The sequence below is a fragment of the Choloepus didactylus genome, chromosome 21, assembly GCF_015220235.1.
Source record: "Choloepus didactylus isolate mChoDid1 chromosome 21, mChoDid1.pri, whole genome shotgun sequence".
In the NCBI taxonomy this organism is placed as follows: domain Eukaryota; kingdom Metazoa; phylum Chordata; class Mammalia; order Pilosa; family Megalonychidae; genus Choloepus; species Choloepus didactylus.
In genome coordinates, this window is record NC_051327.1 from 5,786,254 (window position 1) to 5,811,932 (window position 25,679).

General features: G+C 39.7%; 1 protein-coding gene across 5 annotated transcripts in view; it reads left to right on the forward strand.

Annotated features, from left to right (window-relative positions):
- Positions 1–25,679, forward strand: part of DNAH3 (dynein axonemal heavy chain 3) — a 208,830-nt gene that overhangs the window by 92,606 nt on the left and 90,545 nt on the right. For all 5 annotated transcript variants that reach the window (XM_037814725.1, XM_037814726.1, XM_037814723.1 and 2 more), the window contains 8 exons: positions 478–586; positions 819–932; positions 1,822–1,998; positions 4,101–4,192; positions 5,949–6,168; positions 6,793–6,927; positions 13,181–13,292; positions 14,897–15,138. In XM_037814725.1, the coding sequence (XP_037670653.1) occupies positions 478–586; positions 819–932; positions 1,822–1,998; positions 4,101–4,192; positions 5,949–6,168; positions 6,793–6,927; positions 13,181–13,292; positions 14,897–15,138 (1,201 nt within the window). The remainder of the gene's footprint in view (positions 1–477; positions 587–818; positions 933–1,821; positions 1,999–4,100; positions 4,193–5,948; positions 6,169–6,792; positions 6,928–13,180; positions 13,293–14,896; positions 15,139–25,679) is intronic.

The following is a 25,679-nucleotide window of genomic DNA, read 5'->3' on the forward strand; positions in this document are numbered from 1 at the left end:
AGCGTGTTAACTGAAACTATAGAGGCTCATACAAGGGTCCATGGAACTTCGGTTACCATATCATCTATTCACTAACATTTATGTTGTAACTATGAAGGGCCAAGCATTGTATTAATTAGTTGGGGATATGGAACTGAATCAAATACAGTTCCCAAACTTAAGAACTCATAATCTAGTGGGAGAAATATGCTTATTTCACCATTCCATTAGTACTTTTTTTGGAAAGTGGAGTTTATGAGGATTTTTCACTTTTATTTGATTAATCATTCATTCAACAATTGTTTATGGCTGCCACTTTGTGCCAGGTTCTGAGGTTATGAATTTTTTTACACTGATGATATATTGGTTATGTTGGGGAAATTTTAAACTATTTGTATGAGTCAGAACAAAAACAAACAAAAGCCAGTTTCTCTGCTATGATTTCTTTCCTGTGTCTTAGGACTCAGGCACTGAGTTTTTTTTTTTTCTTCTTTTTAGGACACTGATGGGGGCTTTGAAGCTGAACCTTGGGGGAGCTCCAGAGGGCCCAGCTGGGACAGGCAAGACAGAGACCACCAAAGATCTAGCCAAAGCTTTGGCCAAGCAGGTAGGGAAACACCATCTCCCCCCACCCTCTCTTCCTGCCCATCTCTGGACCCCTGTCCAGGGAAGTTAGCACAAAATTCAAGATGGTTTAGTGTAAGAGGAAGAGTGGGGCCCCAGCTCCTCCACTATAACAGGAAGAAATGAGCTGGGCTCTCCACCTGCCCAATGGGACAGGGTGGTTCAGATGTGATGGAACCCATCCTGAGTGGTGCCCACATCCTCCTTCTCTCTAGTGTGTGGTCTTCAACTGCTCAGATGGTTTGGATTACGAGGCCATGGGGAAGTTCTTCAAAGGGCTGGCTCAGGCTGGAGCATGGGCCTGCTTTGATGAGTTCAACAGGATTGAGGTAACTCTACTACAAGCCCAGAACAGAGGGTTTGGACATACAGGGGCATTTTTCTGGGCTCTTGGTTCCTTAATGACAGGGCTTATGTCTCTTCTGTGGTCCCTTGCACAGAATAGGTCTCAATGAACTAAATAAAAACAACCTCAAGGAGAAAAAATGAATAATTTATACACATCATTCCCACCCATCATATTCATTCATTTACTCACTCATTTGAAAATTTATCGAACAGCTACTATCCATCATGTACTCTGCATATGTTCATGACACAAAGATGAAAAAGAAATGGTCTTGCCCTCTATGCTGTTACAATCAAGTAGAGTGGAATAAAAATTAAATGAAACAAATACAATATTATTGAAGTCTATAGTGGTGGCACAAAAGAAACAGCACAGAAAATTGGGATATTGTATATTGGTGATGGTAGCACAATATTGTGAATATAGTTAATGCTACTAAATTGTGCACTTGAAAATGGTTAAAATGAGAAATTCTGTGTATATGTTACTACAATAAAATGTTAAAGAAAAAGAGGCAGCACAAAAGTGGGAATGAGCAGTCCTATTTGGGTGGGAAATGAAGATCAGAAAATGTAAAAATGCCATTTGAATCAATAAATACTCTTTGGATTCCTCCTTTGTGTCAAGCACTATGCTAGGTGCTGGAACAAAGATAGATAAAATACTATAGAAACTACTCACACACACGCATGTACGTGCACACCAATTTTCTTTTTCTCTACAAAAATTTCAAATCACATCCTTGTTTTGAATGTGACAGTCTGGTTCCCAGGGATTGGGTTCCTCCTTTGCTGAGTGAAGGGCACTTTGGTGGAGTTGGGTGGCTGTCAGAAGCAGGAGTTCCTATCAGCCAGACGTTCTCATCCCAGGTGGAAGTACTGTCTGTGGTGGCTCAGCAGATCCTCAGCATTCAACAAGCCATTATCCGGAAGCTAAAGACGTTCATCTTTGAAGGCACTGAGCTTTCTCTCAACCCAACCTGTGCCGTCTTCATCACCATGAACCCCGGGTATGCTGGCAGGGCTGAGCTACCAGATAACCTCAAGGTAAACATCCAGAGTGTATAAATTCTGGGCTTACTCCATGGTACAGGAACTTCTGGAGGTAACTGGGGGGCTTCTAGAGGAGTCCATCACCTGAACCAGGAGGTGGTTTTCGGCTGTGAGAGGAAATAATGGAGAGCTGATGGTAAGACAGTGGTACTTGGCCTCAGACCATAGTTATTTCCCCAAAACAGTCTCAAGGAGGAGGAGAAATATGTGTGTAATAATCAATGGCAAAAATAGGAAACAATGAGACTAGAACAAGGGTCACTATTTCAATTTCCTGCAGGGGTCACACAGGTAAATATAAATGAGATGCGAGTTAGGCGTGGTAGGAACTCGGGTGAACTCCCCATCGAGAGGCAGCAGCCACTGCTTAGCTCCAGTCGACTGTTGCCAAGGAGAAGGAGTTGCCGAATCTTCTCATTTTTTCAAGAGAAGCCAGAGATTTGGATTTTTAAAAGAAACCTCCAGATTCTTAGACCCTGTTTCAATACAAAAACATCACTGTAGACCAAACAAAATAGATCCATTTACAAGAGAGTATCACAGTTCAGTACAGAGACCCCTGGTAAACCTAGGCTGGAGCTCCCCATTTATTGCTAAGCTGGCTAAGCCTAAGTAGTTTCAAGACCAACTGTTCAAACCGGCAAAAGAGATAGCAAGAGAGGACATTTCCCCTCAGTGCCTATTGCTGAGCTGGCCTGAGTGACAACCTTGGCAACAGACATTGGTCCTGCTGCTAGTTGAGAATTAAAATGCCCCTGATGGGAAAGAGAGAGCCAACCAGGCCATTTTCAAGGGAACAGACCTAGAAGACCTCAGCATTCTGCTCTCATGGAAGGAAAAAACCCTGAAGAGTACAAGATGGATAGATCTCCTTCCTGTGGGAAGAGCTCCTACCACTGCAGCTGCATGGAAAGGCTGACCAGAGGGAGAATTTCAGGCCTGCCCTCTTATTGATTTTATTCTGATTTATTGCTCCATCCCCTTGCATGCAAGAGAACAGAGAGTCCCAACCACACCAACACCCACTGATGTGCTAGAAATGCACACCAATTAGTGCCCGGTAATCTTAACCAGACAGACTGCTCCTCCTCCTCTCTGGGAGTGGAAAACAATCAGGGAGTCCCTTAAAAGAGACCCCTCTCCTCTTGGTCAACATAGGCCAGTGAATGTAGAAGTAGAATTCAACCCCCATTTCTTCTTTTTGGTTTTGTTTCGTTTTGTTTTGTTGTTATTTTTTTCGTTGTTTTAACCACCCATTCACTGTAACTCTGCCAACCTGCACCACTCCCAGCCAACAACCTTGGTAAATCTGTACAAACAATTTTCATGAGATGGTGTGACCTAGTAGAAAGCATCCAGGGGTTGGTGTCAGGAAGCCTGAGTTCTAATCCTGGCTCTCCTCTAGCTGCATGACTTTGGCAGGTCATGTCAATTATCTGGGGACACTTCTCTAAGATCTAAGATAAAAACAATAGCTGATGTTTACTGAGCACTTAATACATACCACACACTTTTCTAAGCACCTCACTTACATTATTGAATTTGTTCTCACAAGAACTCTCTGAAGAGGGTACAGCTGTGAACCCATTGTGAGATGAAAGAACTGAGATCTAGAGGGTTTACATAACTTGCCACAGCTAGTAGGTGGCAGAACAGGAATTCAACTTAAGGTCTGTCTGATTTCAGAATGCCTCTGCTGCATGATGGTCCTGCATTCCTGAATGACTTTTGCTTTCCATGTTGAATCCTGGGAAGCTCCAGTGGTTAAATGGTGCCGTGAGATGTCTTCATTTGGCACAGGAAAATGAGGTGTTGTTGGAACCTCAGCACCTATTATATTCCACATGCCCATTGAGGGACCCATGGTGGCAACACATACCTGGACAGGGTCAGCAGGAAAGTTAGTTGGGCAGGAGATCTGTTCAATGAAGGTGGTCCTTCTGCACTGACCTGTCCTCCAGCTCTCTTTTCCTTGATTGTCACTGGAGTGGCCTGAATGATTAGGCTATTTCTCTTTGCTGTTGGAGTATTCACTATAGATGTTCAGGATCACCATATGTGTTTAGGTTCTGATTGGCTGGTTATTTCTTTGCCAGGCCTTGTTCCGGACAGTGGCCATGATGGTACCAGATTATGCCCTGATAGGAGAAATCTCCCTCTACTCTATGGGATTTCTGGACTCTAGGAGGTATGTGACATTAGGTCTTCTCCTTTCCAGTGGGTTCCGAAAGGCCCTTAAAGAGTGGCTTCCTGTCTGGTAGATTCAAGGAAGATTATTCATTGGGAGAAAAGAGAGAATCTTATTTCTCTCATTGGCTGATCTGGGAACACAGTCTTGGCCTTGGTCCTGACCCCATCCCTGACCGGCAAATGACCCAAAATCCCAAGAAATGGCTTCCTCTTTCTTTTCATATATCCTAACTTCTATTGAAGAAAGCAGCCACCCATCTCCTACCCACTCCTCACTCAACCCGTACACCTACCCACACACACACATTGCTAGGCAAGACTGTTAAACATATGGATCATTCCAAGATTGAAGAGGGAAACTGAATATAATTTACAATTAACATTCTTATCAATAATGTATTTATTGACTCCAGTCAACTGAGTTATCTCATATTCAAGTGTGACCCATTTCTCAAAGACACACATGTACACACTTATCGGTATTTTTGTGTGTATGTGAGTACAGACACATAACAACACTCCAAGAGTTATGAATATTCATTGTAAGAAATAGGCTTTTATTGGCCTGTTCCAAATGTTACATTTGTCTTGGCCATAATCAATTGACTTTTTATTACAACAGATGTCTCCACAAGGTCTCTGGTGCCTTTGTAGCCTGGATATCCATAACCGTCCAAGGGGCTGCAGAAACCCTGATAGAATGTGTCACCCTTCCTAGGCCAAGAGGCTGCCTCAGACTTACCATTAGTCATATGGGGTTTAATTTATTTTTTATAGTAGATCTGGATTGCTTTGGTTTTCCCATTCAATTCATTACTTTATTCAACTGAGAAACCTTTATGGAGCACCCACCATGTGCCAAGCCCTGTGCTGGTGAACAACAGAGGCAGACTTCTTTTAAAACAAATCAGTTTTGTTGGGAGGATCTCCAAATGGGGAGCATACATAAGTGTAGTAGTTAAGGTAACCCTAACTTCCATAACCTAATGGCTTAACATAGCAGAAACTTATTTTTCATTCACTGGAAATCCAAAATGGGATGGTTCAAAGACCCAGGTTATATCTTGTGGCTACAAGGTATGGGCACAGAGAGTCTCCCAGTGGAGGCTTTCATGGACCAGCCCTGGAAATGTCATACTTCCCTTTCATTCCCATGCATGGCCACACCTGACTCCATGGGAGACCGGGAAATGTGATCCAGCTGTGTGCCCAGGAAGAGTAAGAAATGGCAGAACACCTAAGTATACCTATGATGTGTGCTGAGTATAATAAACTTTGAATTCATTCTCTCAAACTGAAAAAGTAAAACCTAGATATTGAAAAAAAAAATCATAATGTTACATAAGTGAACAAAGAGTGTTTCTCCTCAGTGACCTTTCCCACTCTCCAGGGATCAACATTGTTGACAGCTTGATGCATTCTTTCCAAACTTGTGTGGGTCTGTATGTGTGTAGGTATGTATGTACTTATGTATACATATATACACACATGAGCACATAAAAGTATATGCACATATAATTTCACATGCAGTACCTTTTAGGTGTGTATGTGTTTATTTGCTTTTTTTCATCAACATATCACAGAGAACCCCAACTTTGCAAGAGAGTTACAGTGCAACCTTAGCTCATTCTGTTAACTCTGTTTTAAAAAAACACTCGAATGGTAGGACTTCTCTGTCATGTCCTTGGGCAAGCCTAGTTTCTGAAGGGGCCGGGGACAAGGATGTTGTCTGCATACTTGCCTTTGCTTCCCAGTCTCGCTCGGAAGATTGTGGCTACCTACCGCCTGTGCTCGGAGCAGCTGTCCTCGCAGCACCACTATGACTACGGCATGCGTGCCGTCAAGTCTGTGCTCACTGCTGCTGGCAACCTGAAGCTCAAGTACCCAGAGGAGAATGAGAGTGTCCTGCTGCTCCGGGCCCTGCTGGATGTCAACCTGGCCAAGTTCTTAGCTCAAGATGTCCCTCTGTTTCAGGTATGCAGGGGTTTGGGACCTTGGCCAAAGACTGCAGCTCAACTTCTGAAGAGGAAAGATTCCCTTTGGCACCCTCTCCACGTCCTTCATGGTGTTCTATCTTTTGCCACCCTCTCTACCTCCAACCAGGATCTCTGGTGTCTGCTACCCTCCCATGAAATGTTAAATGCAAATGGTAACAGCAAACATCCCTGTCTAGTTCTTGATATTAATTGAAATGATTTCACTGATAGGATAATATTTGCTGTTGTGTTTAGGTAGTTGTTTTTATCAAATTTAATTATTTTCCTTTTATAATTATTTTAATGCCCATCTTCCTTACCAGGATGTTTCCATCCCATCAATACAGAAACCGTGACTATCTTGTTCATTCCTAGTACAAGGACTCAAAGATAGTATGGACTCATTAAGTACTTGTTGACTTTTTACAAATATTTGGGAGAGTTATCATGTTTTGCAGATAACGTGATAGTTTGTAATTTTTGATGGGTTTTGGTGGAGGAAAAATGAGGTTTGGAATTTTTCCATGATTTCTGCTGTCCATAGATCTCTTTTTAGGAAAGTGTTGAAATTACATATCTGATACTTCATCCTTGCCACCTTCTCTTGAATTCTCATTAACAGGGAATTATATCAGATTTATTTCCTGGAGTTGTTCTTCCAAAGCCAGACTATGAAGTTTTTCTGGAAGTGCTGAATGAGAACATCAAAAAGATGAAACTCCAGCCAGTACCCTGGTTTATTGGGAAAATTATCCAGGTTAGTTCCTTGTACCCATATGAGAAAATGTACCTGTTTTACTGTTTGCTGGAGTCAGGAGTTAGAAAGACTTATTATAGCAGCTTGGAACCAACAGCAATAAGAGGTTCCTGGGAAGGTGTGGAAGTAAAAAGATCACTTAGCAGACTCCTCTGCCTTCAGTTTTTGTTTCCAGGTGTTGAAGTTTAGAATTCAGTATTTTTCCTGTGATAATTGTCCTTGAGGTTTCTTCTTTAATTTGGGAATGAAACAGATCCTTTGGGAGGTGTTTTAGTTTTCTGGGCTGCTCAAGCAAATACCAATGCAATGTATTAAACAATGGGAATTTATTAGCTTACAGTTTTGAGGTTTAAAGAAAGTCCAAATCAAGGCATCATCAAGATGATTCTTTCTTTCCAAAGACTGTGGCATTCTGGGGCTGGCTGCTGGTGATCCTGGGGTCCTCAACTTGTTACAGAGCAAGGCACATGGTGGCATCTTCTAGTCTCTCCTTTCTCTTCTGGATCAGCTTCTTGCCTTCTGTGGCTTTCTCTCATATCTGAATCATTCCATTTATAAAGGACTCCAGTAATAGGGTTAAGACCCATCCTGATTGGGCTGTGCCACACACTCCTTAACTAAAAAAACCTCATCAAAAGTTCCTACTTATAATAGATTCACACCCACAGCAATGGATTAGATTTAAGAACATGTTTTTCTGGGGTATATACAGTTTAAAAACACTGCAGTGAGCATTGGGCCCCGAAATTAGAACTCTCTCAGTTCCAAATGATAGAAACCCAACTCACATTGCCTTAATCAACAGAAGGGAATCTATTCACCCACCTAACTGAAAAGTCAAGTAATATGTTGGCCGCAAGCATAGCAGGATCCAGGTTTTTAGATAAGGTCTCTCTTCATTTCTGGGCTTTGCCTCTCTGTTAAAGTTTCATTCTGACATGCGTGCCCAGCAGCTTAGGCTAACATCATCCCAGGCTCAAACCCAGTTTATAAGAGAGTATGGTGGCTTCAGCAAAAGACTCAGAATGGTTCTGATAAGTCACATGACCATCCCTGAACAACACAGAGAGAAGACCTATGCCATACCACCCCACCCCACCCCCTGCCGCACCTCCGTTGGAATTAGAGATGGAGTCAGGTCCACCCAAGTACTGTGGACTGAACCAATGAAGTGGTGGTTCCCCAGGGAAAATCAGGGTACTGTTATCAATAGATGAGAGAAGGGATGTTGGGCAGACAAACCACAAATTTCTAAACAGTCCTGATGGTGGAGAACCTCAGTGAAGCTTCAGGCTATTTTCAGAGTTCCTTTCCTGGGGTCACTTTCTATATAAAACTAGCTTAAAATGACCAAATGAACAAAGTACACTTTCTCTGCCATCTGGCCCAGAGTCCATAAGGAGACTGAGGGTCCAGAGAGGGAAGAGATTTGGAATTGGTACAGACTTGGGTTCAAATCCCACTCCAGTCACTTTTTGTTGTGGGATTTTAGTCAAGTTAGTTCACCTCTCTGAGCCTCAGTTCCCTCATTTGTAAAATGGAGGCAGTAAACCCCTTCCCCAAAGGATCATTATGATAGAACAAGTATTCATAAAATGACGGGTATAGTTCCTGATATTACATCATGATCAACCATACTATCTCCATAATCATCAACATCATCCATGTCTACATTTCCCAAAGTCACATTATAAGTTAGAATTAAGGGTGAAGGCTAGAGATCCAGGTCTCCAGATTCTGAGATCAGACTGCTTTGTGGTAAAAATAATGATTTTTCTCCCTATTATATCACCAAGTAAGCTAGTTTTCAATACAATTCATTTAAATCAATATTGCATGCCAATGTATTCAATGGTGTTTTACAGATAGGCTAGTTTCTAACCATCTTTTATATCATAAATTTCAAACATGCAGAGAAGTTGAAAGAATTGTACAGTTAATTCTCATGTACCCACAACCTAGATTTTACAATGAATATTTTACTATATTTGCTTTATCACTTATCCATTCATCCATTTGATTTTTTCATGTATTTCAAAATAAGATTCTGACCCACAGATAAACTTTTTATATAGCTTGGTACCAATTGATAATCTTTTCAAAAAACAAGCTATCTGGAGCTACATGCCCTTTGTATACTGATAACTTGATAGTCCATTTACGGGGTGTGGGAGGAGGAAGGTGTGAACCTATTGAGTCACTGATGCCTGCCTCTCCCTTATTTCCAATATGCAGTCACTCCATTCAGCTTTATTCAGTATTTTGTTGTTTGATTCTCTGCTGTATCCATGGCTGTGACAGAACAGTATCTGGCACATTGTAGGTGTTTGATAAATATTTGTTGAATGGTATTTGTCCCTTTTTCTATACCCCTATTGTCACTACCCTCCTTTAGACCCTCCTCCTTATCACTTACCTCCAAGATGAATAATAATGAGGAATTAGTCTAAAAATTAAAAGTTTTGTATGTCCCTTTTCTTTGAGGGACTCACAGTCTAAAGGAGGAGAGAAAGAAAGTCATAAAATTTCACATAAATATAAATGACCAAAACATCTGTTTCACCTCTCATGGGCTACTTGTCACAGACTGAGAGGAGCAATCAGAAAATTCATAGCTGATTTTCAAGGTTAGAGGAGAAGATCATATGGAAATTCATTAATATTTTACAATATGGGGCCTGGCTCAAGAAAGACAGTTTCATCTACCTAGAGCTCCAATCAAGACAGAGTAGCATTTAAGCCCTGAGAAAGGAAGTTTCAATAGAAGTGCAGTTTGCTCAAATGACCACTGTTTCCTTTTCCTCTATAAAAGCAAATGGTGGGAGGGGGCAAGATGGAAGCATAGAGAGGAATGAAATTTAGTTAGTCCCCTGGAACAACTAATAAACAATCAGGAACAACTAGTAAGTGATCTGGAATAACAGCTGGGAGACTTCCATGAGTGTCCACACATTGTACACCAACCTGGATTGGGAGGAATGCCTGAGATTGCAGCATGGAATCTGTGAATAGAAACTGCAGACCCAGGCTGAGAGACCCCTCCCCCCATGGCATGCTGAGCTGCAAAACCTCACTGTGGTAGACTGATCTTAAAGAACCAGAAGACTCATCTGTCCCAGGAGGGGGAGCCCAGAAGACCAGGTGTTACCTCTGGCTGATGAGTGAAACTGGGGGGCCATGGACTGGCTCTGAAAGGGAGCTTTCTGACCCTTTTTCTCTCTCTCAACCTGAGGGGCTCAGTGGAGAGAGCCTCAGCCATTTTCAGTTCATAGTGTTCTGAACCAGATGGGGGTGGAGATAACAGAGTCAGAGAGACAACAATGCAAATGCAGATGATACCTCTCTAGGGGGTGTATTTTCCCTAAGAGGAAGGAGGTATGGCCCAGCTCTACTACTGGTCTTCCCTTCAGAACCAGACCCAAGAGCCTGGGGGAAAACTGCCAAAACAGAAACTAAGGAGGCCACACCCCCTTACACCCAGTCAGGAGCCATAGGCTGACAGGTGCCACCTGCTGGGCAGGTTAGGAAAAGCACAGCAGCTAGAGACCTCACGGGAAAGTCTGTCAATCTCTAAGACACACCCGCAGGGAGACTTAAACTGAATATAACCCCATTCTGAGACCTGAACCCATTCTGATCTGGAAAAATCTGATTGGGGTAACCAAGAAAACCAGATGCCAAGACAATAGAAAATTACAATCTACACTAGGGAAAACGAAGATATGGCCCAGTCAAAGGAACAAACTTACACCTCAATCAAGATACAGTTGAGATATTGTTTCACTTTAATGAAACAATCTATTAAAGTCTTTCAAAGAAATATGCTAAACCAAATCAAAAACCAAATTAATGAGTTCAGGGAAAATATGGCAAATGAGATGAAGGCTATAAAGAAAACACGGGGCAAACATAAGGTAGAAATCGAAAGTTTTAAAAAACAACTGGCAGAATCTATGGAAATGAAAGGCAAAGCACAAGAGATGAAAATCACAATGGAGATATACAACAGCAGATCTCAAGAGGCAGAAGAAAACACTCAGGAACTGGAGAACAAGATACCTGAATTCCTACACATAAAAGAACAGATAGGGAAAAGAATGGAAAAATATGAGCAATGTCTCCAAGAACTTAAGGACAAAATGAAATACAGGAATGTAGGTATCATTGGTGTCCCAGAAGGAGAAAAGAAGGGAAAAGGGGCAGAAGCAATGATAGAGGAAATAATCAATGAAAATTTCCCATCTCTTACGAAAGACATAAAATTACAGATCCAAGAAGCGCAGTGTACCCCAAACAGAAAAGATCTGAATAGACTATGCCAAGACACTTAATAATCAGATTATCAAACATCAAAGACAAAGAGAATTCTGAAAGCAGCAAGAGAAATGCAATCCATCACATACAAAGGAAGCTTGATAAGACTATGTGTGGATTTCTCAATAGAAATCATGGAGGCAAGAAGGAAGTGGTGTGATATATTTAAGATACTGAAAGAGAAAAACTGCCAATCAAGAATCCTATATCAGCAAAACTGTCCTTCAAATATGAAGGAGAGTTTAAAATATTTTCTGACAGACAATGAGAGAGTTTGTAAACAAGATAACTGTGCTACAGAAAATACTAAAGGGAGCACTACAGACAGATAGGAAAAGACAGAAGTGAGGGGTTTGGAACACAATTTTTGATGATGGTAGCACAGCAATGGAAGTATACTGAACAAAGATGACTGTGAGTATGGTTGAAAGAGGAAGGTTAGGAGCATGTGGGACACAAGTACAAAAGAGGAAAGATAAAGACTGGGACTGTATAACTCAGTGAAACCTAGAGTGCTCAACAATTGTGAAAAAATGTACAAATATGTTTTTACATGAGGGATAACAAACGAATGTCAACCTTGCAAGGTGTTAAAAATAGGGAGATATTGGGGAAAAATACAATCAATGCAAATTAGAGACTATAGTTAACAGAAACATTGTATTATGCCTCCTTTAATGTAACAAAGGCAATATATCAAAGCTAAATGCCTATAAGAGGGGGGCGTAAGGGAGAGGTATGGGACTCTTGGCATTGCTGATGTTGTCTGACTGTTATTCTACTTTAGTTTAATTCTATCTTTCCTTTCGTTGCTTTTTAGCTGTTGTGGTTTTTTTTGTCCTTTCTTTTTCTTTTTCTTTTATCTCTTTAACTTCTTTGACTCTTCCTCTTACTTTGTAGAAGAAATGGAGATGTCCTTACATAGATAATGGTGATGGTGATGAATGCATAAATATGTGACTATACAGGGAGCCATCAATTATTTACTTAGGATGGAAAGTATGGTGGGTGAACAAAACTGTCTTAAAAAAAAAGAGTTGAAGAAACTTTGAGGGCACTATATTGAGTGAAATGAGTCAGACATATAAGGACAAATATTGCATAGTCTCACTGATATGAGCTAATTATAATATGTAAACTCATAGACTTGAAATATCAGTTACCAGGATGTAGAACGAGGCCAAAGAATGGGGAGAGGTTGCTTATTATGAGCAGAATGTTCAACTAGGTTGAACCTAAGTGTTGGGAAAGGGACAGAGGTGACGATAGCATGTTATTGTGAGAATAACTCACAGTGCTGAATGGTGTGTGGATATGGTGGAAAGGGGAAGCTTAGAGTCATGTATGTCACCAGAAGGAAAATTGGATGTTAAAATATGATAATGTATAAAACAGTGAATCTTGTGGTGGACAATGTCCGTGATTAACTGTACAAATATCAGAAATCTCTTTCATGAACTAGAACAAGTGTATGACACTATAGAAGTTAATAATAGAGGGGCATATAGGGAGAAAAGTATACCTATTGCAAACTATGTACTACAGAAAAAAAAATATGCAAAGGTGTAACCAAAAGATTAGGGGCACTGATACCAGACAGTCCTGTGTTCAAACTCTGGCTCCACCACTGATGAGCCTGGGCAGTTTACTTAACCTTTCTTGGACTGTTTTCCCATCCATGAAAGATGATTCAGGATACCTGAGTGGATTAAATGAAACAATTTGAGTAAATCCCCTGATGCTTAGCATCTTAAATAATCTGAGGCACACAACTATATTTATTCATCCAAAAAAATATTTAAACAATAAAAGGATAGTGTTACACTAGTGTAGGAGTGACTGTGGGAATCCCCTTTTGACCCCTCATTCTTCACTGAGTTCAGACTTAAAGATCTGGAGGTCCACATTGATTCACTTCTGATATGATGGCTCCTTTCAGATCTATGAGATGATGCTGGTAAGACATGGCTACATGATTGTCGGAGACCCAATGGGAGGCAAGACCTGTGCTTATAAAGTATTGGCTGCAGCTCTGGGTGATTTACAAGCAGGTAAAACTTACATCTCTGACTACCAGGGAAGGACAGGACTTCCCACTCAACTGGCTGGCTCCATGGAGATAATGCCAGGCTGTTAGTTTTGCCAGCCCTGGATCATGACGTGAGAGCTAGAAATAGAACATGGCACACAGATGTCTGCAGGCAGAAAAATAAAAGGGTGGGGGAGGGGGACTTCTAACTGGAGATTTTATGTAATTGAGGCTGAAGGAATTTTCTCAAATGCTGAACAATGGCTTCTCCAAAGGTTTGCCATTGAGAGAGAAACTCCTGTCATTAACCTAAACAAAATTAGACCAATTTGCAACAAATCATTACATGCTTTCTTTTTTTTTCCTTTCCCCCCCTTTCCATCCTTTCTTTCATTCCCATCCCTTTGCTTCCCTTGCCTTTCCTTTCTTTCGCTTTCTTTCCCTTTACTCCTTCCCTCCCTCCCTCCCCTTCTTCCTTCCTTTTCTTACTTTTAATGTAGATGATAAGAGCTCAGACCTTTGAATCAGACCTAGATAGATCTTGGGGAAATGACTAAACCTTTCTTAGCTTCTGTTTTTCCAGCTGTAAATTGGGATTATTGTAAGAATTAAATGAGATTATGCAGATAAATAACCTAGCATAGTGCTTGCTCAACAATGTAGGCTGTATTTATTGCCAAAGAAACAGTTTTGAGGGTTATTTTTATAAAACACAACCCTGTGGTTTTGAACACCAGTGGCTTGTTATGGCAGTGTTTACTTGATCACTTCAAGTGCATTGTTTAAAAATTTTTTTCTAACATTTGATGATAGAGTTGTTGGATTTTTGAGGTTTTGATTTGGGGACTAACTCAGGCTTAATCACAAATTTGGGCATTTCTGCCTTAAGTAATAATTTTGGCATTTGGATAGAATTTAGGAAACTAAATGAAGGTTCAGGATTCAGCAGAAATGGCTCTTTATTTAGTTTGTGGTTCAAGCACTCCCACTTTTCCTCACTTTGAAGCATCATGTAAAGTGTGATGTTCTTTTCTGCTACTAAGTACACATACTGTGCCATCTATCAGCCCATATTATCTGGTTGGGCCTGGTACTCCAATAATGTGCACAAATGACACAGTATTTCTTGATTGCTTATTGAACAATTGGGGAAGAGGTTTCAGAACTAAACTCGTTCTTCAGATAGAGAAAAAAAAGGTAACTATAATTTTCCAGAATCTTTCTTTACCTGTATTTCCCCATCTCAAGGCAAAGTCAGAATTCTTAGAATGGCTGTGAGAGCTTCAGGTACATAAAGAGGACTAAAAATATGACATCTCTGTCCCTTACTGCTTGTATTCTTTTAGGCCCAGCCAGATTTCTTTAGTCCTGCATCTGACTGGCACATTGGCTCTGTTTGAAAAGAGCCTATAAAGAGAGTATAGTGAAAAACTAATGACTGTAATAACCTGACATTGCCTATCCAGATATTCCAATTATTTTAAGTTCTGGGTGCTCATTTTACAAGGACTGTCCTTGGAGACATATTTTTAAAGGTTGGCTGGTCTTTGAGATGGCATTATCTTTTGTCTGAAGTTCTGATCTCCCCCAGAGCCTTCCTAACACCTGTTGGACCTTCTTACCCAGCCAACCAGATGGCGGAGTTTGCCGTGGAGTACAAGATCATTAACCCCAAGGCTATCACCATGGGGCAGCTATATGGGTGCTTTGACCAAGTGAGCCACGAGTGGACGGATGGGGTCCTCTCCAATGCTTTCCGAGAGCAAGCATCGTCAACATCTGATGACCGCAAGTGGATTATATTTGATGGGCCAGTGGATGCTGTTTGGATTGAAAATATGAACACTGTTCTGGATGACAATAAAAAGGTAGCTACTTAGTTTGGAGTCACTTTTACATGGGTGGGTGGGGGGTGAATAAACTCTTTTATTGAAGTGAGTGATTGATTAAAACTATATAATACATTTATTACACTAAAGATAAATGCCCCATAAGAGAGTAACAGTTATCAATTCATGAGTTATACCTCTTGTTTGTGCTTGTAGTTGATAAGCTAATTGTATTTAAAGATAATATTTTATAGTGGTTAAAAACCTTGGTGCTGGCTTCAGATTGAACTCCTAGCTCTACTGTTAAGCTGTATTGTATTTTAGGCAAGTTGCTTATCCTTTCTGAACCTCTGTTTCCTCGTTTGTAAAAATGCAATAATAAAATAAGGCTGTTAAGGATTAAATGAGATAGTTCATACCTAATACATCTCATATAGGGAGTATTTTGGTTATCCATTGCTGTGTAACGAACTACCCCAATAATTAGTAGCTTAAAATAGCCGTTTATTTAGCTCATGATTTTATGGGTTAGGAATTTTGGAAGGGCACAGCTGGGTAATTGGTCTCTAATCCTCATGTTGCCAGCTGGGACAGCTAGAGCTGAGGATCCTCATCCACAATGGTTTCTTTACTCTGTGTCCAGGGTCTCATTCTTCCTTGGCCTCTCTCCCTCTCCTAATAGCTTCTCACCCTCCAGACCTTTCCTCATAGCTTGGGGTTCTCACATGGTGGTCTTTTACCTGGTGACTGGCTTCCAAGAGGCAGAAAATGGAAGTTTCCTGGAAATTAAGGGCTATGCCTGGAGCTGGCACAGCATCACTTCCTCTGAACTGTGTTGGTCAGAGAAGTCACAGGGGCTTCCCAGACTCAAAGAGGTGGAGAAAGACCCTCCACCTCTTGAGGAGCGTGTGGCAGGGTCATTCTGGAAAAGTGCATGTAGGATGGGAGATATTGTTGCATCAGTCTTTGGAAAATACATTCTATTACAGTAAGTGTAGTGGTGAAACAGCTTGGACTCTGGAGCCAGACCACCTGGGTTCACATCCTGACACTCTGCCACTTATTAGCTGCATAACCGTCTCTCTATGATTCAGTTTCATCATCTGTAAAATGGGGATGATAGTATCTTCTTCAGAGTGTTGTTGGGAAGATTAAATAATTAATATTTGCAAACTGCATCTAATAGTGCCTGACATATGCTAAGTGCTATATAGGTGTTTGTTAAATAAAGTAAAATTTTGAAAAAACCAATCAAAATTGATCACCACTTCAAGCAAGGATTCCTACACAGAATAAGTCATTATCAAATCAATATATATTTTCATAACTGTGCTTAAATTTCACAAGACTAAGGGTGACTCATGGTCAACAATGGTAGGCCTAACTATCCAAATTATACACATACACTAATTATAGCATGTGCATAATTTTGATTATATAACATGTAAAAATAGAAATGTTTTATAACATGATATGGACTATATTCTATGAACTTAACTTTTTAAACTTTTTATTATAGTAACATATTTGCAATTCAAAATTTCCCTTTTTAACCACATTCAAGTATATAATTCAGTGGTAGTAATTACGTTCACAATATTATGCCGCCATCACCAATATCTATTACCCAGACTGTTTCATTACCTCAAACAGAGACTGTACAGGGAACTTTATTTTTACTGGGGGTGGGAGGGCAGAGATAGGGAGGGGGGAGGGGGAAGGGAAGGGAGAAGCAAGGCAAGCATATAAATTATGTCCTCCTGGAAATTAAGATAATACTGGTAAATGTGTAAAGGTGAGTCAGGACCAAATTCCTGCTATGGTTTGTGGCTGATGACCCCAATATAAGTCAACTGTCAAATGTTTTATTTCTGAAAATAGTTTCATTTAAAAAATGCTTAATAAGAAAATTAGGGCCTAGATTGTTAGCTCCTACAGCAGTTACATTTATTCCTGAGTTTTAACTGTTATTTCTAAATTCTGAGATGTTGTGCTCTTTGTACATAACCTGGTAGTTTCCTGGAACTTTGGGTATCTGTGTGACACCTGAGACTCAGAGTTTGAGTTCTGCAACTCTGAAAGTCAGCATTACTCCATACAGCAACTGTTAAAGAAGCTGAAAAAGAGATCAGACTTCAATTAGAGATATGAATGAGGCTGATCTGATTAGGTCTAAAGTAAATAATAATACAGGATAAAGGATGATATTGTCTGTATTTTAAAACTTCAACTTCTGTGTGAGACCAAAGGAAGAGATATTTGTTTTGTCCAAAATTTACATTTTCTATAGCATAGTGTCTAACTTACCATACCTGGTCAGTTTATTTAAACAACCTAGTTACCTGGAACCTAGAATAGAGAATAAGATCTTGTTATTCTGTACAGGTTAATATAATACCCTGATACATTCCAGAGTAATTTGGGCAGAAAATAAAAAAAAAGTATTTGCAAAGTCCCTTGAGGGACTGTAGAAAAAATGTGGAACTATTACACTTCCCCACCTGGGGAATACCTCATATTCTCTTAAGCATTACAGGCTCCCAATTTAATAAGCCAAGCCCTTGGTCTTGAGGCTTGCCCTTATGGAACTTATTTCTGTGGTGGCAAAGCTAAGTCTACAACAAAAGAGAACCTCTTTTGTTGCTCAGATGTGGCCCCTCTCTCTTTAAACCAAACTCTGCAAATAAACACACTACCTTCCTCACTATGTGGGAAATGATTTCCAGGGGTTAAGTCTCCTTGGCAATGTAGGGCATGTCTCCCAGGGATGGGCCTGGTCCTGGTGGGATTGACAATGCCTTCTTGACCAAAAGGGGGAAAAGAAATGAAACAAAATAAAATTTCGGTGGCTAAGAGATTTCAGACAGAGTCAAGAGGTCATCCTGGAGGTTACTGTTATGCAAGCCTCAGCCAGATACTGCAAATTGCCACAGTATGCCAGGCCCCAACCAACAGTATTCCTGAAAACCCTAAAGAATACCCTGGGCTCTGTCTAAGATTCTATATAAGTTTTTCTTATTAAGTTTATTTTTTCAGAAACTTAAAGCTTCCACATTGTTCCTATTCCAGATAAGCACTGAAACACAGACGTACCAGTCTCTTCAAGAACATCAACCAGTTTCTTTACCCCATAATGTCGACACCCCTTTTCAGCATGAAGAAGTTAGAATGGTCATTCCCCAGATATCCCTGAAGACTAAGAGAATGATCGAAAGGGGAAGGAGTTGAAATTGGGAAGTTAGGATTTAACAGATGATTATGACTAATGACTCATTATATTTCTTTTTAGTGTCTAGTGTATTAGAATAGCCAGAAGGAAATACCTGAAATTATTGAACGGTGACCCAGTAACCTTGATCTTTGATAATGATTGCATTACTCTATCTTTTTATCTTATGACTCTGTGATTATAAAAACCTTGTGACTAACACCCACTTTATCATGTGCATGGTTAGGTGAGTAATAAAATAAAGACTTCCAAAAAATAATAACTTTCCACACAAATTTGAAAAAAGCAGTTTTATTGAGATGTATTCACATACTATATAATCCATCCAAAGTGTACAATCAGTGACTTTTAGTATATTCACTGTTGTGCATTTGTCACCATAATCAATTTTAGAACATTTTCATTGCTCCAAAACAGAAAAACTCCATATAGCTCAGCAGTCACCACTCAATTCCTCTATCCTTCCCCATCCTTACAAAATGGCTAATCTATTTCTGTCTCTATAGATTTATTTATATTTACATTTTATATAAATGGGATCATAGAATACATTGTACTTTGTGCCTGGTTTCTTAAACTTAGCATAATGGGTTTTTTAAAATTATTTTTTTAATCGGAGAAGTATAGGCTTACAAAGTCTTGTAACAAACTACAATATTCCCATATACTTCTCTATTATTGACACTTTGCATTAGTGTTACAATTGATGAAATAATATTAAAATAGAACTATTAACTATAGTCCATAGTTTACATTAGGTGTATTTCCCCCATATACCACCTTATTACGAACACCTTGAATAAGTGTCATACATTTGTTGTAACTCATGAAAGAACACTCTTATACTTATACTACATTAACCCCACACATCATCCACAACAGGGTTCACTGTTATAGCATCCCATGTTTTATCTTTTAACTTTCATTCTAGTAATATATGCAACCCAAAACTTCCCCTTTCAACTACATCCACAGGTATAATTCAGCACTGTTGATTACACTCAAAATAATGTGCTACCATAAACACCATCCTTTTCCAAACCTTTACAATGCATCTAAATGGAAGTTCTGTGTGCAAACTAAGCATCAGCTCCCCATTCTCTACCCTCAAGCTATCCCATAGTAACCTATATTCTTGACTCTAACTTTATGGATTTGCTTATTCTAATTGGTTTATATCATACAATATTTGTCCTTTTGAGCCTGACTTATTCACTCAGGTTACTCAAGGTTCTTCCGTGTTTTTTGCATGTATCAGGACATCATTCCTTTCTACAACTGAATAATATTCCATTCTGTGTATATACCACATTTTGTTTATGCATTCATCAGTTGATGGACACTTGGTTGCTTCCGTCTTTGGGCAATTCTGAATAATGCTGCTAAGAACATTGGTGTGTCAATATCTGTTTGAGTCCCTGCTTTCAATTCTTTTGAGTATATACCTAGTAGCAGGATCACCAGGTCATAAGGCAATTCTATATTTAGCTTCTTGAGGAATTGCCAGTCTTCCACAGCAGCAATACCATTTTACATTCCCACCAGCAATGAATGAGTGTTCCTGTTTTTCCACATCCTCTCCAACACTTGTAATTTTCTGTCTTTCTTAATAGTAGCTATTCTAGTGGGTGTAAAATGATATCTCATGGTGGTTTTGATTTGCATTTCCTTAATAGCTAGTGATGTTGAGAATTTCTTCATGTGCTTTTTACCCATTGTTATATCTTCTTGGGAGAAATGTTTATTCAGGTCTTTTATCCATGTTTAAATTGTGTTGTTTGTCTTTTTATTGTTGAGTTGTAGGATTTCTTTATATATTCTAGATAATAAACCCTGTGGAAATGTGATTTACAAACATTTTCTCCCATTGAGTAGATTGTCTTTTCACTTTCATGACAATGTCCTTTGAAGCACAAAAGTTTTTAATTTTAAGGAGGTTCTATTTATCTATTTTTTCTGTCATTGCTTGTGCTTTGGGTGTAAAGTCTAAGAAACCATTGCTTAACACAAGATCATGAAGATGGTTCCCTACATTTTCTTCTATGAGTTTTATGGTTCTGGCTCTTATATTTAGGTTTTTGGTCCATTTGGAGTTAATTTTTGTGTATGGTGTGAAAAGGGGTCCTCTTTCATTCTTTTGCATGTGAATATCCCATTCTCCAAGCACCATTTTTTGAAGAGACTATTCTATCCCAATTGAGTGGACTCGGGAGCCTTGTCAAGAATCAATTGGCCATAGGTGAGAGGGTCTATTTCTGAACTCCCAATTCAATTCCATTGGTCAGTATATCTGTCCTTGTGCCATTGCTGTGCTGTTTTGACCACTGTAGCTTTGTAATATGCTTTATAATATCAATATTTTTAAATTCATTGAGACTTTCTTTATGACCCAGCATGTGGTCAATCTTAGAAAATGTTCCATGAGCACTTGAGAAAAACAGGTATCATGGTGTTGTGGGGGTGTAGTGTTCTATAAATGACTCTCAAGCCTAGTTCATTTATCATACAATTCAACATCTCTGTTTCCTTGTTGATCCTCTGTCTAGATGTTCTATCCATTGATGAGAGTGGTGTATTGAAGTCTCCAAATATTATTGTGGAGTTATCTGCTTCTCCTTTCAGTGTTCTCAGTGTTTGCCTCATGAATTTTGGGGCAGTCTGGCTTGATGCATAAATATTTATGATTCTTATGTTTTCTTGATGAATAGACCCTTTTGTTAATATATAGTGTCCTTCTTTGTCTCTTTTAATTGTTTTACTTTTGAAGTCTACTTTGGTATTAATATAGCTACTCCTGCTTTTTTCTGGTTGCTGTTTGCATGAAATATCCTTTTCCAACCTTTCACTTTCAGCCTATTTTTGTCATTGTGTCCAAAGTGAGTTTCTTGTAGACAGCATATAGATGGGTTCTGTTTTTTAATCCATTCTGCTAGTCTGTGTCTTTTTATTGGGGAGTATAATCCATTAACATTTAGTGTTATTACTGTAAGGGCAGTACTTTCTGCTATCATTTTGTCTTTTGGATTTTATATGTCATGTCTTATTTTTTCCTTTCTCTCATTTTATCCTTCCAATCTTCATTTCTAAACTCTTCTCCAAACCTTTTCTCCTGTCTTTTCCTATCAGCCTGTAGCACTCCCTTTAGTATTACTTGTAGCAGCAGTCTCCTATCCATGAACTCTCTCAGTGTCTGTTTGTCTGGAAATATTTTAATCTCTCCCTCAGTTTTGAAGGACAGTTTTGCTGGATATAGAATTCTTGGTTGGCAGTTCTTCTCTTTCAGTATCTTAAATATATTATACCACTGTCTTCTCACCTACATGGTTTCTGCAGAGAAATTCGTACATAGTCTTACTGAGCTTCCCTTTTATGTGATGGATTGCTTTTCTGTTGCTGCTTTCAGAATTCTCTCTTTGTTTTTGACATTGGACAATCTGATCAGTAAGTGTCTTGGAGTAGGTCTATTGGGGTCTATTCTGTTTGGGGTGCACGATACTTCTTGAATCTCTAATTTTCTGTCTTTCATAAGAGTTGGGAGATTTTCTGTGATTATTTCTTCTATTATTCTTTCTGCCTCTTTTCTCCTCTCTTCTCCCTCTGGGACACCCATAACACGTATATTTGTGCATTTCATGTTGTCACTCAGCTCCCTAAGACCCTGCTCATATTTTTCCATTCTTTTCACCATCTGTTCTTTCATGTGTGTGAATTCAGATGTCTGGTCTTCCAATTCAATGATCCCTTCTTCTGCCTGTTCAAATCTACTGTTGTATCCCTCCATTGTCTTTTTCATCTCCTCCATTGTACCCTTCATTCTCATAAGTTCTGCCATTTGCTTTTTCAAGTTTATGAATTCTTCCTTATGGTCATCCAGTGTCCTCCTTATATCCTTCATCTCTTCTGCTATTTCTTCCCTCAGTTCATTGACTTGATTTTTGAATTGATTTAGCTTTGTTTGAACATCTCCAGTTAGTTCTTCCTTCAGTTCATTGAATTGATTTAGCAATAATTGCTTCAACTCCTGTGTCTCAGTTGAACTATTAGTTTGTTCCTTTGGCTGGTCCATATTTTCATGTTTCCTAGTATGGCTCATTATCTTAAGCTTTCTAGGCATCTGACTTTCTTGATTAGTTTATTCTGGAGCTTGTTTTCACTCTTTTACCTAGGGTTTTCTTGTTGTTTGGCTTTGTTCTCTAACCCTTGATGTTCTGTTCAGCCTATCCTAGACCTTTAACTTAGATTCTGTTTAGTTGGTTGGAGTTTTTCACCTCTTGTTTTTCTGTTTCTTGCCCTGTCTCTGTGTAGCCTTCTTGTGTGATGGTCTCCTCACATATGGTTAACCCCAGTCAGGTTTTCCCAGTCCACAGAGGCCCAGGTCTCATGAGGAGGGTATGGAGTTTCCTTGAGAATGAGACCCTCTTGTGAGGCCTTTAGAGTCAATGCTTCTCCTATGCTGTCCAGCGGGTGGCACTTGCCAGCCCACAGTTACCCCACCAATGTAAGGAGATGTGGAGCCTTTAGTTCTCATGGTGACCCTGACCCTGTCGGGGGTGTGGCTAACTGAAGCTGGTTTCTGAATTCCAGCCCCTGGGCTCTGAGTTCCCAGAAGGAGGGCAGCCACTGGAGCTTGGCCATGGCCCCTTTTCTTGGGAAGTTATGCTGTTTAGTGGATTTTCTCTGCCACTAGACTTATTGCTTTGTCTCTCAGAGCTATCTTAGCTCTGCTTTTGCCTGGGCCTAAATTGCAAGTCTTTGAGGTTTTCTCTAATTATTCTTCTTAGAATAATTGTTTTAGCAAAAAAGGAAAAGATTAAAAAAAAAAAAAAAAACAGAAAAGAAAAGAAAAAGAAAAAGAAGGGCCCAGTATGAACTATTTACAGTCCTTTCATATCTAATGGGCTATTGAAATGCTAAGAGACAAGGAGTTGCGGGCCATTAAGGATCAATCAAGAAAGCAGAGAAGGATTCTTGCCCTCTGGATTTGCATATGTGCCTGATTCTGTTTGAGCCCTGCCCTTTTCGATATGTTCACCTGAACTCCAAAATGTCTCTGTTTTTACTTTGGTTTGTATTTTTGTTTTGTTTTGTTTTTTTCCTGCTGTTTTTGCTAGCCCTATCTCCTCTCTGCTGGGCTGACTGCTCCCAGATTCTCTGGTGTCTGCTCTCAGTCTATCTATGTTTGGAGTTTTTGATCAGCAGTCTGAGTTTTCAATCAGAGCTGCAACTGTAGTTCTCCATCCTGGTTCCCAGCACCGATGGCACCTCCTCCCACAGGACCATGCCTGGCAGGGAGGGGTGTGGGTCCCCTGGCCACAGGAACTTACAGATTTTGCTGATCTCAGCTGTTCCACATGTTTGTGAATGTTGTATGAAGTATGCCCAAACTCAAATTGCTCTGCGGTGTCCAGTCCATGCAGTTCCTGGCTTTCTACCAGCTGCCCTGGAGGAAAAACTAAAACCCACACCTCACCACTCCACCATCTTGCCCCACCCCCTGTAATATGCTTTAAAGTCAGGAAGTATGAGTCCTCTAACTTTTTTCTTCTTTTATAAGATGTTTTTGTTTATTCAGGGCCCCTTACCCTTCCAAATAAATTTGGTAATTGGCTTTTCCATTTCTGCAAAGTAGGCTTTTGGAATTTTAATTGGGATTGCGTTTAATCTGTAAATCATTTTGGGTAGGATTGACATCTTAATGATATTTACTCTTCAAGACCATGAACACAGAATATCCTTTCATTTATTTAGGTCTTCTTTTATTTCTTATAGCAATGTTTTGTGGTTTTCTATGTATGAGTCCTTTAAATCCTTGGTTAAATTTATTTCTAGATATTTGATTCTTTTAGTTGCTAATGTAAATGGAATTTTTTTTCTTGAATTTCTCCTCAACTTGCTCATTACTAGTGTATAGAAACATGACTGATTTTTGTTGATCTTGTACCCTGCCACTTTGCTGAATTTATTAGCTCTAGTAGCTTTGTTGTAGACTTTTGGGGACTTTATATTTATAGGATCATGTCATCTGCAAATAGTGCAAGTTTTACTTCTTCCTTTCTGATTTGGATGCCTTTTATTTCTTTTTCTTGCCTTGTTGCTCTGGCCAGAACTTCCAGGACAATGTTGAATAACAGTGGTGATAGTGGGCATCCTTGTCTTGTTCCAGATCTTACAGGGAAAGCTTTCAGTCTTTCAACATGGAGTATGATGACAGCTGTGTGTTTTTAATATATGTCCCTTACCGTGTTGAAGAAGTTTCCTTCTATTCCTTTTTTTCTAAGTGTTTTTATCAAGAAATCTCTTCTTTGTCAGTTTCTTGGCCTGAATATGCAGTGCAATTTTTAAGATTGCAGTTTTTGTGCAGTTATTTCACCTCTGGGAGAGAGCATCCTTTCCTTTCTTCCTTCCCCAGGAATCTTGATCTGTTCTGTTTGTTTTTGTCCAGACTTTTCTCCCAAGCTTGTATTACTTCTTTAAATTCTCTCCCTTACTCGGTGTCCAATTTTCCTTTTACTTTCAGTTCTGGGACCCATCCTATCTTACAGCAGTAAAGTTTAACCCTATTTTTTGTTTTTTATTTTTTTCTGTGAGGCTTTTCTGCCTTCACTTTCTTCCCCATTAGGGTATCTTGCCCCTGGGGAGCCAGATAAGGTCAATCCAGAAAGGTGAGTTACTTCAGAAAAGTCAGTTTTTCCTTTAGATGTCCAACAGACTGAAACTGGATTGAATGAGGTCACAACAGATCTTACCAGCCTTTCTATCATGGTCTCTCCCGCCACCCCTGCCCTCAGGGCCCTTCTGTATGCAGCACTCCATAGTGGCTTGTGTTCCACCCGGGGTCTCTGCAGACTTAGGTCCCTCTGCCTGGGTATGTGTGGAGTTCTGTCTCACTGTTGTGAGTCTTCTGTGTCAGTCTGCAGCAGGAAGGAGCCAGGCCCTGCTGCTTTTGTGACTTCCTAATGAGGCGGAGGAGAATGCGAACTGACCAGCATCCAGGACTGAATTCTCTTACCTGAGATTTTTCTGTTTCTTCCACTCAGCATTTGTGGAGTCTTTCTCCAGTCTCTACCATCCTCCAGAGTTCTAAGCAAGTGGAGTTTGTCCTTTATTCACTCAGTTTTTCAGGGGGTGGCTTATGGTGCCATGTTGGTGACATCACTCTGCAAGGAACTTTTTTTTTAATTCAGTTTTATTGAGATATATTCACATGCCATATAATCATCCATGATGTACAATCAGCTGTTCACAGTACCATATTGTAGTTGTGCATTCACCACCCAATCTATTTTTGAACATTTTCCTTACACCAGAAGGAATCAGAATAAGAATAAAAAATAAAAATAAAAAAGAACAC